The sequence below is a fragment of the Cynocephalus volans genome, chromosome 4, assembly GCF_027409185.1.
Source record: "Cynocephalus volans isolate mCynVol1 chromosome 4, mCynVol1.pri, whole genome shotgun sequence".
In the NCBI taxonomy this organism is placed as follows: Eukaryota; Metazoa; Chordata; class Mammalia; order Dermoptera; family Cynocephalidae; genus Cynocephalus; species Cynocephalus volans.
The window spans coordinates 92293686-92308313 of NC_084463.1; the positions used below are offsets into that span (position 1 = coordinate 92293686).

General features: G+C 35.9%; 1 protein-coding gene across 1 annotated transcript in view; it reads left to right on the top strand.

Annotated features, from left to right (window-relative positions):
- The window catches only part of PRCP (prolylcarboxypeptidase), an 82220-nt gene that overhangs the window by 65154 nt on the left and 2438 nt on the right, over positions 1-14628 (top strand). The window contains exons 7-8 of the mRNA XM_063095576.1: positions 6284-6448; positions 7121-7308. Coding sequence (XP_062951646.1) covers positions 6284-6448; positions 7121-7308 — 353 coding nt within the window. The remainder of the gene's footprint in view (positions 1-6283; positions 6449-7120; positions 7309-14628) is intronic.

The window sequence follows — 14628 nt, forward strand, 5'->3', positions numbered from 1 at the left end:
CCTTTCTTGACCCCCCTCTCTGTTCTCCCAACCCACTAATCCCTGGAACATTACCCCGTTGGGGACCGCTCTTTCACTTGGATAGTTCCATTTAACCAGGACTCCTCCTCCCTCTGATACACTTCCTCCTTTTTAAAGGCTGACAAACAGCCGTACTTTTCTGAGTCTGTAACTCAGGCTTAGGATGGTGAGATAATATGTAACAGTCGGGTTATGAAAAAAAGCAGGTGATTTCCAATTCTATCTGGACCTTGTACAGTTCTGAAGGATCCATGGGCAGCAACTAAATGCCATTTTCCGTGTCAATTCGAGTAACATTCTTTTTAATTTGTCTTTGGGCTTTGCACACTCAGACTCCATTTGCTTTTGTTTACTGTTAAAAGAAGCTGCAACATTCATGCAGAAATAATCATGGACTTGGCTGGTAGGACACAAGGAAGAAGAGAAAAGGGAAATAGAACCCCTCTGTCATTTGACTGTTCTGTCAGCATAAAAACTACTAGGTTTCTTCTCAGCTTCAAGAGCAGGTTTAAAGCATACTGTAGTTTGTTATGGAATAATTTTTTAGCTGATAACTCATCAAATATTTTAGCTTAGCCTTCTGAGCACGCAGATAGATATAGAGAAATAATAAGACATAAGATAGAAAATCTCTTCCGTTCTTCTTGGTGTTTGATAATGTATGCGACCTCTCTGGGTGGTTTAAGCGGTTTAGGTGCATTCTATGAAAAGGGAGCTTTTAATGACAAAACTAATGTGATTATCTGAGTGAGTGTGAGAGGGGTATTGAAGCCTTAGAGAAAGAAAATCTGTTAGAAAAGCTGAATGTATCTGCTTAATCCTTTCTCTAATGTGGATAGACCAGGCTCTCTGAGAGGAGATTGGTCTTTTTTTTTTTTTTTTAAACCTATCTTCTTTCCTTCCTCTTTTGAAACATTTTCTTTTTTTCTCTTTTCTTATTCAAGTACTTATCCTCATAGGTAAAGACTCTTAAAGCTTTTAAACAAATCATTATCTTTATTTTCTCTGGTATATGTGAGGTCAAAGGGAAGAGCCTAAATATTTGGGTGCAGATCTGATTAGCTTGGTACTAAGGTTGCATGAATATTCTACTTTTTCCATTATTTCTATACTTTTAAAAACCAGAATCATTAAAATGAACTTCTAATACTCTTAAGTGTTTACTGAATGTTCACCTTTATTCTAGGAAATAGAAAGTGAATTAAGTCTATCCATTACAAGTGTTGATTCTTAATGCTCATATTACTCTACTCTTTTATAGTTCTCTTTTTACTGTTGCATGTTTTAGAAGTTTTGTGATTTTATATTGCCACAGAATTCCTTCTAAGTTTTTACCTAAAACAAACAGACTTAGAAAAATATAAGGACACTCTAAGAATCAAAAAATATAAAAGAAAAAAATTAAGCATGAAACTATAGATATATTTAGGCACTGTTAGTGTTATTTTTTTCTCACATTATAACTTGCAAAATTGAGTACTTGTAGTATAGTGGTTACAAATGGAAGCTCCAGGGTGAGTCTGCATTTGAATCTCAGCTCTGCTACTTCCTTGCTGTGTGGCTTTGGGCAAGTTGCTTAACCTCTCTGTGCCTGAGTTTCTTCATTTGCAAAAAGGGGGTAATAGCAATTGTCATGCTAATTAGAATTATTATGAATATTTCACAGAATCTGGTGTACAGTAAGTACTAAATTGATGCTAGTTATATAATAATAACAATAGCTATTATTGTTATTATATAATCAGGAAGGCAGATTATTATACCAGGATTTTGTGGTCAAAGTCTGGGTTCGGAACTTATATTCATAGTTTTTAAATCGTGTATCGATAACCAGAACTTTCTAAGCTTGTTTTCTCCTCTGTGAAATGGGAATGGTCATTACATGTTGCTACCTGGGTCACTGTGGAGAAGGTACCTGGCCTCAAGGAATATTCAGTTGTACTAACATCCTCAGCCCCAGCTGCCCCATTTTAGTGCATTTATGACTAAAGAGGTTTAAAACGCCCCATGTAGAAATTGTTTAGAAGAAGCCATTTGTTAGTGCCTCAAAATAAATATATAGTTTAGAGGCTACCTAGGTGTTGAGTATTTTGGACAGAGGTGGTTGGCAGGGACTCTTTCCTTGTTGTCTGATTAGATCACAGTCCCTAAGTAAACAATCAACAGGCCAAATGCTTACCCTCATCACATGTGTAATATCTGCAAATTATCAGGGTTAAGCTGAAATATTATATGACGTTGAACCAAAATCACCTATATCTGACTGTTTGACCTATAACGTGGCAATTTCATATGGTTCAACTTAATATATTTACGTGTTTTATGGATCCTACAGATCTTTGATAAAAGTATGTGAATATCTCCTTTGGAATTACTATGGTCTTTGAATAAACATGGGAATAATGCTGAGGTCTTGCTAGTATGACTTTGGTATTTTTTTGAAACTTTATTAACTCTGCTACCATACCGAAATTGTTAAGGAAGTACATAGAGATTATGTAGAGATTTTGTTTTTTATGCTAGAGGATGATGTTTGAACTCAAAGAATCTTTGAGTTAGAAAGAAGCTTTAGAACCACCTAAAATAAAATTCCCATAGTAAATTTGCAAATACTTTGCAAAAAAATTTTTCAGTGATATTTTTCAGGCCTTCTATCTAGCATACTGGTAGAATTATAAATTGGTACTTCTTTTCTATAAAGAAGCTTGACAGGATGTACCAAAGGCCTTATGTTTATTTCCTTTGAGCCACTAATTTCTCTATGAGTTTATCTCAAGAAAACAATTAAAGATATGTGTAATGATTTAGCCCTAAGGGTATTTATTGTAGCCTTATTTGTAATGAAAGGTTGGGAGTGATCCAAATGACCAGTTTTAGGATTGCTTCACCTGTTCTTCACCTACCCATTCTTATTGCTTCCCTCTGGATTTTCTCATGTTGGTCTGTGTCCTTCTGAAGGTATGGTGCTTGGAACTGGACCCAGTTCTGCAAGGGTGATCTGACCTCACAAAGGACAGTAGACCCAGGATTTCCCTTAATGTGGACATGGAATTTTTATCAGTGGAGGCCAAATTTCTGACCATGATGATCTCTCTCTGTAACTGGGGCTGCCGAAACCCCAGTATTGTCAGCCAGTGCCAGTCTCCAGCCATGTTTGCGTCTTTTAAGGAGTGACAGTAACTGCTATTTGCAGAGATGGCTATTCATGGTGACTCCTTTTCTTTTCCTGACAGAGGCTCAGTGTTTCTTGCTGTAAGAGGGAATCTGATGCCAGCATGTGAGTCATACTCTCTTGCTACTGTTCTTTTCTAGAGTTTTAGGCCACATGTTATTGCACATCAGTACCTCACTTCCCCCTGACCAGCTTGCATTGTCACCCTGCCTCATCTACCATGCTGTGCTTGAACATAATGCTCTCTGCAATCCATGTGTCTAGTCTTTAGTTTTGTGCTGCTTTTTGAAAGAGCTGAGTCTGCTGTTGGTGTCCAGATTCAGGAAAGAATGCTGATCAACCGCTGGCAATAGATAGTTTACTAAATCCTGTGATTGATTCTTGATTTCCATATTGTGTTGAGTATTTCCTATTGGCATATTTCTTAGTAATATTTTCTGAGAGAAGTGCTGTGCAAATGTTAGGTGTTTTTTTTGACTTACCACAAATAATCAAGAGTTGTCAAAATAGTAAAACACTGACTTAGTTTTTCTTCAACTTACAATGCTTTAGGTTTGATAGGTTTGTGAAGCTCTCAGTTTAGCCCAGTTCTGTTTCTACACATACATCCTAAACCCTGGTATATCTATTCTTATGATCTCACAGTTACTTTTTAAAGGTATATTCAGTTATTTGGACATTTTAATTTGACTTTTCTCACACTTAGCATTTCCAAATACTTATTGGTAATGGTGCACACTTTGTCTTCCTTTTGGAAAGTCACACTGCAGTAGAGCATGTTAAAGACTCTGAGAAATCCTGCAGTGAAGAAAGTTGTTCGCATTTGCTAATACAACATTCCTTAAAAATATTTGACTAATAAACCTTTTTTAACAATGTACCAGCTAACATTTCATAGAAATATTGTTGTGCAGAATATCTTTGGGGAGAGGCATTGAATTTTCTCTACAGTTCATTTCCTCTGTCTTTTTAAGTATCCCTTTTTTTCAAAAGGTGTTACTGGAAGCTTGTTCTAGGCAGAACTGTGATGAGGGACCGGGTTTGCTTGCAGCTTCTTACCTCCTTTCTCAGTCCCCTCCTTTGCTGAGTGGGAGCATGTCTCCAGCCCAGGCTTGGTTCTTCTTCCTGCTGCTCTCTCTCCGAGGTGGCATGACTGGGCTGCTTCTCTCCTGGTTCCTTCTCTGGAATTATTTCTTCTTTTTTGTCAGAACTTGCCTATTGTATATATGTGTTCCATATGAAATGGGAAAGGACCAGATCCTGAATTCATGTCAAAGTATTGATAGAGGATGTGAGCTTAATGTGTTTTCCTTACCACTGGGGCTATTTGTAGTTTTATAGGGGGACACTTACTAAACTGTGAAGCTTGATGGATGAGATGTATATTTTATAATCAGAGACAACTGGGGATGAACCTAGGTCCTACCATTTACTAGCTGGGTGACCTTGAATAAATGATTTAACCTGAGACTATGTTTCTTCTTGTAAAATAGTGGACAATAATCTATCTGATTATTGTCTTTTTTGAAGACTAAATAATATAATGGTTGTAAACCCAGGGCTTAATAATTAGTAGCTATTGTTATTATTGTTATTCAGCTATGATTCCATTGCCTGTCATTTTCCTCCAACATTTTATTATGAAAAATTTAGAACATATAGAAAAGTTAAAATAGTAGGACAGTGAACATACATAAACCTAGCACCTAAATTCTATAAGTAATATGTTGCTATATTTGATTTATCACATACACGTTGAGTATCTCTCATCCAAAATGCTTGGGACCAGAAGTGTTTTGGATTTGGGATATTTTTTGGATTTTGGATTTTTTTTTTTTGGATTTTGGAATATTTGCATTGTACTTACTGGTTCAGTATCTCTAATGTGAAAATCCAAAATCTGAAATGCTCCAGTGAGCATTTCCTTGTTGATGCTCAAAAAGTTTCCAATTCTGGAGCATTTTGGATTTCAGATTTTGAGATTAGGGATGACCAATTTATATATATTCACTTATCCATCTCTTTATTCATCCTTTCATCTGTCTTATTTTTAAAATACATTTCAAGATATGTTACAAATATCTTCACCCTAAATACTTCAGCTTTAATATCATTAACTGGAGTTCAGTATTTGTTAATGGTTCTTTTTCAGGGTGGGTAAAATCTAAATACAGTGAAATGCACTAACTATAAGTGTACCATTTGTTGTGTAATCCAGACCCCTATGAAGATATAGAATAGTTCTGTACCTCAGAAAGTTCCCCATGTCCCTGTCTAGTCAGTCTCTACCTTCACTCTTAACCATGATTATTGACAGTGATTTTTAGAGCTAGAATCTCAGGCACTGATTATAGGCTAGTGATAGTAATATTTGGGAGCTGGTGAGTTGGAGGATGTGATTCTTATCATTCCACAGACTGAAGCTTGGTGTAGCTTTTCTACAAGAAATTTTATAAATTTTACATTTTCATAAAAATATAGTCAGTCATTCAGCAAACATTTAATTTCCAGATACCTTACTAAATGCTGAGGGAGACATTCTGGAATTAAGTGAGTATAGCAGAACATCACAGAGGTTCAGATAAAAGTAGGTACAGGGCATAGTGGAGGTACCAAGAAGGGAGTAGTTTAGTTCTTCCTTACTTGAAAACATAGGTAAGGATGGCCTCAGAGAGGAGGTAATATTTGAACTAAGTATTGTAAAAAATAAGTTTGTGTTTGCCAGGCATTAGTTCTTTGGAGAGTGGGAAAGGGTATTTCAGGGTGAACAGGGGCAAAGAGGAAGGAGGAGCTTTGTGTGGTGGGGAATGGTTTTACTAGGCTGGAGCAAAGACTGCAAAGATGAAGCTAGAGTTGTGGATAGAGAGGACTTTGCATACCATGCAAATGGTTTTGGTTTATTCCTGTTACCTGGGGAGTAATTTAAGAAGTTATTCATTTATGAAGGGTCAAGAGAGAAATTGTCAAGCAATGCAGTTAGATGCTTAAGAATGTTTTATGATCAAATCAAAATCATATTTCTTCTTTATGTTATTAAACTGATTTTATATTTGTATCTTGACTCTTCTATTTATCTCTCCAAAATGACAGGTAGTGTGCCAATATTTGAAAAATCCCAATGAATCTGATTCACTGCTGGTACAGAATATTTTCCTAGCTCTGAACGTGTATTACAATTACTCAGGCCAGGCAAAATGCCTGAATATTTCAAAGACAGCAACTAGCAATCTGGGATCCCTGGGTTGGAGCTATCAGGTAAGTATGTATAATTTCCCCAAGTGGAACTTACTTTTCACTAATAAAGTTGTGCTATAACAGAGAGTACACAAGATCTTGTCACCTAATCTGGATCCAATTCTGGGCTCTGTTACCTTACTTACACTGTGAGACCATGGCAAATATATATTGAATGCTTACCATGTATCAAACACTCTTCTGGGCTTCAAAGATACAAAGATACATAAATAACATATGATCTCATCATCAAATATACTTGGTGACAAGGATAGGTAACTAAACTAATATCGTAGTAGGTCTCGATAAGTTCTATAAAGGAAACATTTTATGGACACAAAATCAGGGGAATCTAATTTGACTGTCTCTAAGCCTCCATTTCTTCATCTATACAATGAGACTAATAATGATACTACTACTTTCCTTTCAGTGTTATTTTGAGAATTAATTATGAAATAAAGCAGTTTACAGAGAAGGAATACATAGTCCTATCTTCTGTGACTTCTCAGCCAAACCTTTCTATGAATAGTGAGAGGTTATATGACATAAAAGTATAGAGTAGGGGCTGTGAAACTAGATTGCCTGAGTTCAAACCCTAGCTTTGCTAGTTATTAGCTGTATGACCTTGGACAATTTACTTAACCTCTTTGTGCCTCATTTTCTCATTAGATCCTCTTCTGGTTTGCTTCTTAGGCCTGCACAGAAATGGTCATGCCCTTTTGTACTAATGGTGTTGATGACATGTTTGAACCTCACATGTGGAACTTGAAGGAATTTTCTGATGACTGTTTGAAACAGTGGGGTGTGAGACCAAGACCCTCCTGGATCACTACTATGTATGGAGGCAAAAACATTAGTTCACACGCGAACATTGTTTTCAGGTGAGTTTTTGTTGGTCCAAAGAGGAACTTTGGTTGATGGAGACATTTGTAGAATAGATGGGAAAATAGAACCAGGAAAATGCTGGACAGTAAAACAATATAGTATATAACAGTGGTACCCATCATGTTTTCCTGTTCCTTGAAAGACAGAGGACACTGAGAACAGATATGATTTTATGCTCTATTACTAATGTGCTTAAAGGCTTAAAAACAGCACCAAATGTAAAACATTAAAAAATTTCTCTAAGCACAAAATGAAGCATCATCAGTTGTTCTCAATTTGTCTTATTTTTATTACTTTTGCTCTTAATGATAATAAAAAATTTTCAGTATTTATTCAATAAACATTCTGTTCCAGGTACTGCATAAGGCACTTTAAATAAATTACCTAGCTGAATCCTCACAATAACCCTGTGAAGTAGTTGTTACAGTCCCTTTTTCACTGAGAAGGAAACTGAAGGTCACTGTGTTTAGATACTTGCCAAACACCACTCAGCTTTGTTCTAGTTACTAACTGATGAAGCAAGATTTCTGCCTCGGCCTGAGTGACTACAAAACTTATGTTTGTTCTTTTATATTACACCACTCCTTAAAAGTCACATATTTAATTCATTCTTTTTTATGGCTGAGTGGTATTCCATTGTGTATATATACCACATTTTCTTATCCAGTCTTTTGTTAAAGGACACTTAGGTTGATTCCATGTCTTGGCTACTGTGAATAATGCTGCAGTAAAATGGAATGCAGGTATCTCTTTGACGTACTAATTTCCTTTCCCTTGGATATATATGCAGTATTGGGATTGCTGGATCATATGGTAGTTCTATTTTTAGTTTTTTAAGGAACCTCCATACAGTTCTTCATAATGGCTGTACTAATTTACATTCTCACCAACAGCATATACAAGTTGCCTTTTCTCCGTATCCTTGCCAGCATTTGTTATTTTTTTTATCTTTTTGTTAATAGCCATTATAACTGGGGTGAGGTGGTATCTCAGTGTGGTTTTGATTTGCATTTCTCTGGTGCTTAGTGATTGCTGTGGATTGTTTGAATTGTGTCCCCCACAGTCCATGTACTAGAAGCTTAATCCCCACTGTGACTGTTAAGAAGGTGGGAAACCCTATTATAGTATAATAGGGTTGAAAGGTGGGGCCTTGAAGAGGTGATTAGATTGTGAGGACCATGCCCTAGTAAATGGATTAATAAATTAATGGTTTAATGGTGGTCATGGGTGTGGTTCTGAGGGCTTTAAAAGGAGAGCACATGAAGAACTCTTTATTTCTCTCTGCTCCATCATTCTTGCTGAATGACATCCTGCATTGCTGTAGTTACCTCACCAGATATGTTCCCTGGCTGTGTACTTTGCAGCCTCTGAAACTATAAGCAATACATTTTATTTCTTTATAAATCACCCAGTTTCAGGTATTTTGTTATAAGCAACAGAAACAGACTATTACAGTGATTTTTTTCACATGCTTGTTGGCATTTACATGTCGTAAATTAAGAAATGTCTATTCAGGTCATTTGTCTATTTTTAATTGGATTATTTGGTTTTTTTGCTTTTGAGTTGTTGAAATCCTGTCATTTGTGGCAACATGGATGAGCCTAGAAGACATTATGTTAAGTGAAATAAGCCAGGTACAGCAAGATAAACACTGCATGTTTTAACACTGATATGTGGAAGCTAAAAAAGTTGATCTTACAGAGAGTAAAATAGTAGTTACTATTGGCTGGGAAGAGTAGGGAGAAGAGGGAAAGAAGAGTTGGGTTAACAGATACAAAATTATAGCTGGATAGGAGGAATAAGTTCTAGTGTCCTACAGCACTGTAGGGTGACTATAGTTAACAATAATTTATTGTATATTTTTAAATAACTAGAAGAAAGGATATTGAATTTTCCCAACATAAAGAAACGATAAATGTTTGAGGTGATGGGTATGTTAATTACCCTGATTTGATCATTACATATTGTACACATGAATTGAAATATCACACCGTACCTCATAAATATATAGAATTATTATTTGTGCAAAAAACATTAATAAAAATGTAAAAAAAATTGACATATTTGATATTGGTTCATGTCAAAGTTAATTGAGTAGACTTAATGCATATCTGACTGTAACTTCAAAACTACCATGATTTGGCTAGAACATTAGGTTGTCAGCTGTTAAGATAGCAACCATTTAATAAAAAATTTCCCCAAATCCACAGAAATAGAAGACATAGTAATACATACCTTTTAAGCTGGGCTATTATTTTAATTGTAAATGTCATTCTTTTATAAGCTCAAATTTGAACAAGAGTCAAATTAGACTTTCATTACATAGCCAATAGCTTTTAGGAGTGAAGAGCACTTTTTCCTGGAGGTGACTCTCTGAGTTTAGGTTTCTGTCTCTGCCCACTTTGCAAAAAGCCTCTGATTTACTGAACACATGCTATTTTCTAACCAGTAGGATACCTGTCCCCAAATAAAAGGTGAGATATATTCACGGAAACCATAAAGATTCTTTTTGTTTAATTTTCTTAAATTGTATTCTTTGTGCTCGGTAGTATTCTTCAAAACTATACTTTTCAGCTCAGTCTTATAAAGTGACAGTTGAAGAAATAAATCTATGTAGGGTGTTTAAGGAAACTGTCAATTTTAGGGTGTTCAAAGTCAGGAAAACGTGAAAGGACTGAGAGTACTGAAAAAGGCTTAAGTGTAAGCATTGGGTCTGTCATAGTCCATTAGTGTTTGTATAACAAAATACCTGAGACTGGGTAATTTATAAATAGCATAAATTAAATTTATTGTTCATGGTTTTGGAGGCTGAGAAGTTCAAGATCAAGGTGCTGACAGTTTCCTGTCTGGTGAGGGTCTGGTCTCTGCTTCCATTCTTTGCTGCCAAGATGGTGCCTTGAAGGCTGCACCCTCACATGGTGGAAGGCAGAAGGGCAAAAAGGGGCATAAGATAGCACTAATTCATTCATAAGGGCAGAGCCTTCATAATTTAATCACTTCTCCAAAGGCCCCACCTCTTAATACCATGACATTGGGCTTTACTTTCAACACATGAATTCGGGGGGCATTCAGACCATAGCAGTCTCCAAGCTCATCTTTGTTCTGTCAAAGGAGGAAGTACGTTGTGCATTTCTTGGTTTTCTTTAGGAGGTTTTCTCCTTTGAGGATTTATAAGGATTTCTCTAGCATTCTGAACTTTAAGCTCATCCATTTTTGCTTTGACCTTACAAAGCTGAAGTTCAAGTTGAATTGCTAAGTTGAGTCTTTAATGTTTGTACGAGGTCTTAATTTGTGAGTTTTGGTCAAATACGATATCCTTTCTTATTGGATTCAACCATTACAGGTAAGTATTTTAGTTATTTATTTGCTCTTTTTATGTTTTTCTCAGGCTACCAAACTAATCATCATCATCATCATCATCATCTTTATCTCACTGGAGGAGGGGGCAGACTTTGTGGGGGAAAATAAAAAGTTTTGAGAATAGAATAGAGGTCAATAGGTGGAAATTATAGCTCAGTATAAGAAACTTTTAGCTCGTTGTAAGAAAGAGTGTTCTAAAAGAGTTGTGCAAAGGTAGACTGAGCTGTCTTAAATAAAATTACTTAAGCTCTTTGATCCTCAATTTTATTTTCTTTGAAATGAGAATAATATATAATACACTTACCCCACAGAGTTCTTGTGATGCTTAAAAGTACTTGACCTAGATCTGGCAAATATATATGCTCAAAAAACATTTGTTGAATGAACGAGGCTAGCTGCTAGTAGTCTCATCTCAGCAATTTTTTTTTATGGCACAGTGGTTTTGTGGGAGGGTTTATTTTTTCCCCCAACCCACAGACATTATTTTTACAAATGGTCATTCTCAGTTTTTTAAACATAAATCTAAAAGGGAGTCCCTGAGGAGCTGGGGAGTTTTACATTATTTCTCAGGCAATTTAATTGTCTCTAGCAACTGAGTGAGGCTCACTGTTGGGAATTTTACTCAGACATCTAGATTCTCTCATGAAAGCAGTATTTTTTTGTAGATTTCCCAGTGATTGGTTAGATTTCACAAGTCTAGGATCAAGAAATTCAAGTCCATGTGCCTCTTAGGTCTCTCAGCAACTCCAAACACTGTTGCTAAGCCACTAGGCTATTTCAGATGACCTTTTAAATCAAATGCAGTTTGCTTATTATGTGGCTATTTGGATAGCTTTTTTGTTTTGCAAATAATGGAGCGTTTCCTATCTGGGTTGGGCCTGTCACATTGGAATAATGATAAAGGCTATTTGTTCACTTAAAAGAATTCAACTCCTTGTATAGTTTACTTTAAAAACTTATCTGGTAGTTGAAAACTAAGGCTCCTATTTTGCGTGGGAGTTTCCCCTTTGTTTTTAATAAAACCAAAAAGGTACATTTTTGGAGTGATTTTTTTCAAGAATGATGTTATAAAGTTGCAATTGAATTAATCCTTTTTTAAAAAAGAGAAGTGTAGTGATAATGGAATATGGAATTAAAAATTGTATTTCAAACACACATATACTTAATGTACCTAAACGTTTATTTTGTCATTTAATTTGTACATTTACCAGAAAAAGTTGATCAAATTAGTATTCTGACCAAATTCTTATAAGAAACACTTTCACATCCATTTTCATGATTCATTTACCTCTCAGAGGTGCTAATACTTCTTATGCTTACAGAATATAATAATTATAATAATACTTATATAATATCTCTGGGAGAGAGGGGCATTATCTTTAAAAAATTTTTTTTCTGTAATACATGAATTGAGGTTCACAGAGGAAGTCAGATAACTTACCCAAAGTTATGCAGCTAGTAGGGATATAAAACTTAGATCTGCTGACTTAGTTCATTGTTCTTTCCACTACTACACACAGCTAAAGGCCAGTCTTTATGTATTTGTATTAATCACTTATATCAACTCTTTCCCATGTAAAAAGTACTGAACTGGTTTTATAACATGTTCATGAACTTGCATATGTGTATACGTGCATATCTCTATGTAGGGTATCCAGTACAAGACCACAGACAACTAGACACTTAATTTCTTTTTTTTATTCATTCAATAAATATTTGTTTGGCTTCTACCATGAGCTGGGCCTGGTTCTAGGAACTGGGGATATAATAATAAACAAAACAGACAAAAATCCCTGCCCTCTTGGAGTTCTAGTTTGATACATAGTTAATAAAACAAGATGGCTCCTATAAACATGTTAGCAGGATATAAGGAGAAGAAAATAAAGCAGGGAAAGGGACTATGAAATGTCAGGAAGAAGGAAAAGTATTGAAATTTTAGATTAGAGTGACCAAGGAAGACCTCACCAAGGAGTGACTTTTGAACAGTGATCTGAAGGAAGTAAAGGAGCTAGCTCTGAGGTTGGTGGGGTAAGAGAGCTCTAAACAAGGAATAAGCAAGGGCAAAGGCCTTGAGAAGTAGGTGTCCCAGTGAGGAAGTCAGTGTGGCTGGAGTGGGGGTAATGAGGGAGGGAGTAGGAGGAGATGAAATCAGAGAGGTAGCAGAGGACCTGGGTCATGTAGACTTGTAGGTTCTAGTAAGGTCTTTGGTTTTTACTTTGAATGAGATGGGAAAAGTTGGAGTGATTTGAGCAGAGGAGAGACATAATCTGATTCAGGTTTTAACAGGATCAGGTTGGCTGCTTTAGTGATGCTAGATGTAGGAGGACAAGAGTAGAAGCAGGAAGATCAGTTAAAAGGCTATTCTAGTAATCCAGGCTAAAGATAATGGTGGCTTGGATCAGGGTGGTGGCAGCGGAGGTGGTATAAAATGGTCACACTCTTGATATATTTGACAATATAGCTGACAGGATTTGTTGACAGATTGAGCATTAAAGAGAAGATTAAAGTGTGACACTAAACTTTCTGGCCTGAGCAGTAGAAGGATAGAGTTGCCATTAACAGAGATTAGGAAGATGGTGGGAAGGGCTGGGTGGGGAGTATCAAGAACTCAGTTTTGGACCTGGTAAGTATGAAATGTCTAATTAGACTTCCGTGTAAAAATGTTAAGTAGACTGTTAAATTTTGGTTCTGAAGTTTAGGGGGAAAGTTCTGGCTGGAGATGTTTTTGGTAGTCATATGTGTATAGATTGCACTCATAGCTGAGAGGTTTTTTTATGATTATGCAAATTATGGGAATAATTTCACATAACTGATAGTGTGACATTGAAGATTTTTAATTTCAGGCTTTGTAAACAATACCAGCAAAATGGAGTATGCGTTAAGCAAATGTCAGAACACACATACAAATAAATATTCTGTAAGCAATTTCAGGTGGTATGTAGATAAAGATATGCCAAGAGATATCATACCAGGGGAAAATGATCTAGTCTTTGCCATGGGCCGGGTGCTTAGGTCCAGGTATTTCAGTGCCAGTTTTATTCTGAGGAATCTGAGTTTTCATGAGTTAGTTTAATGAATGTGAAGCAAACCTGGGACTGGAACCCAGGTGTGTCTAGTGCCCATGCTCTTCTTACTCTGTCCACACAAATCAAGTGTGCTCTTGACTTCCAGCAGCTATCATGTGTCCATGTAAAGTAGTATAAAATTGAGCATTGGACAAGGGTTGTGAGACCTGAGTTTGAATCTTAAATTTGCCAAGCTGAATGATTTGGGCAAGCCTTTTAACCTCTCTGGACATTAGTTTTCTCATCTATAAAAAGGTTGTAATTATACCTATCTCATAGGGCTGTTATAACAATCAAATGTGAAAGGGTTGTAAACTCTAAACCACTCTATGCATGTGTAGAGTTAATAATACTAGGAGATGATTTATTTACAATAGCATCAAGAATAAAATACTTAGGAATAAATTTAACAAAAGAAATGCAAGCCTTATACACTGAAAACTAAAAAACATTGTTGGAAGAAGTTAAAAATCTCCTGCTTTAGATGGAAAGACATCTCATGTTCATGTATTGGAAGAGGTAATACTATTAAGAATGCAATACTCCTCAAATTGATCTACAGATTCAACGCAATCTCTATCAAATCCCAGCTGGCTTTTTTATGGTAATTAACAAACTGATCTTAAAATTCATATAGGAAAGCAAGGGGCTCAGAATAGCCAAGACAATCTTGAAAAGGAAGAACAAATTTGAAGAACTCACACTTCTGATTTGAAGCTTATTACAAAGCCACAGTAATCAATGCAGTGTGATACTAGCATAAGGATAGATATATAGGTCTATATATAGAAGAGTATTCAGTCCAGAAGTCAATCTTTATATGTATGGTTAGTTGATTTTCAACAAGAGTGCCAAGACAATTGAAGAAAGAATAGTTTTTTCAACAAATGA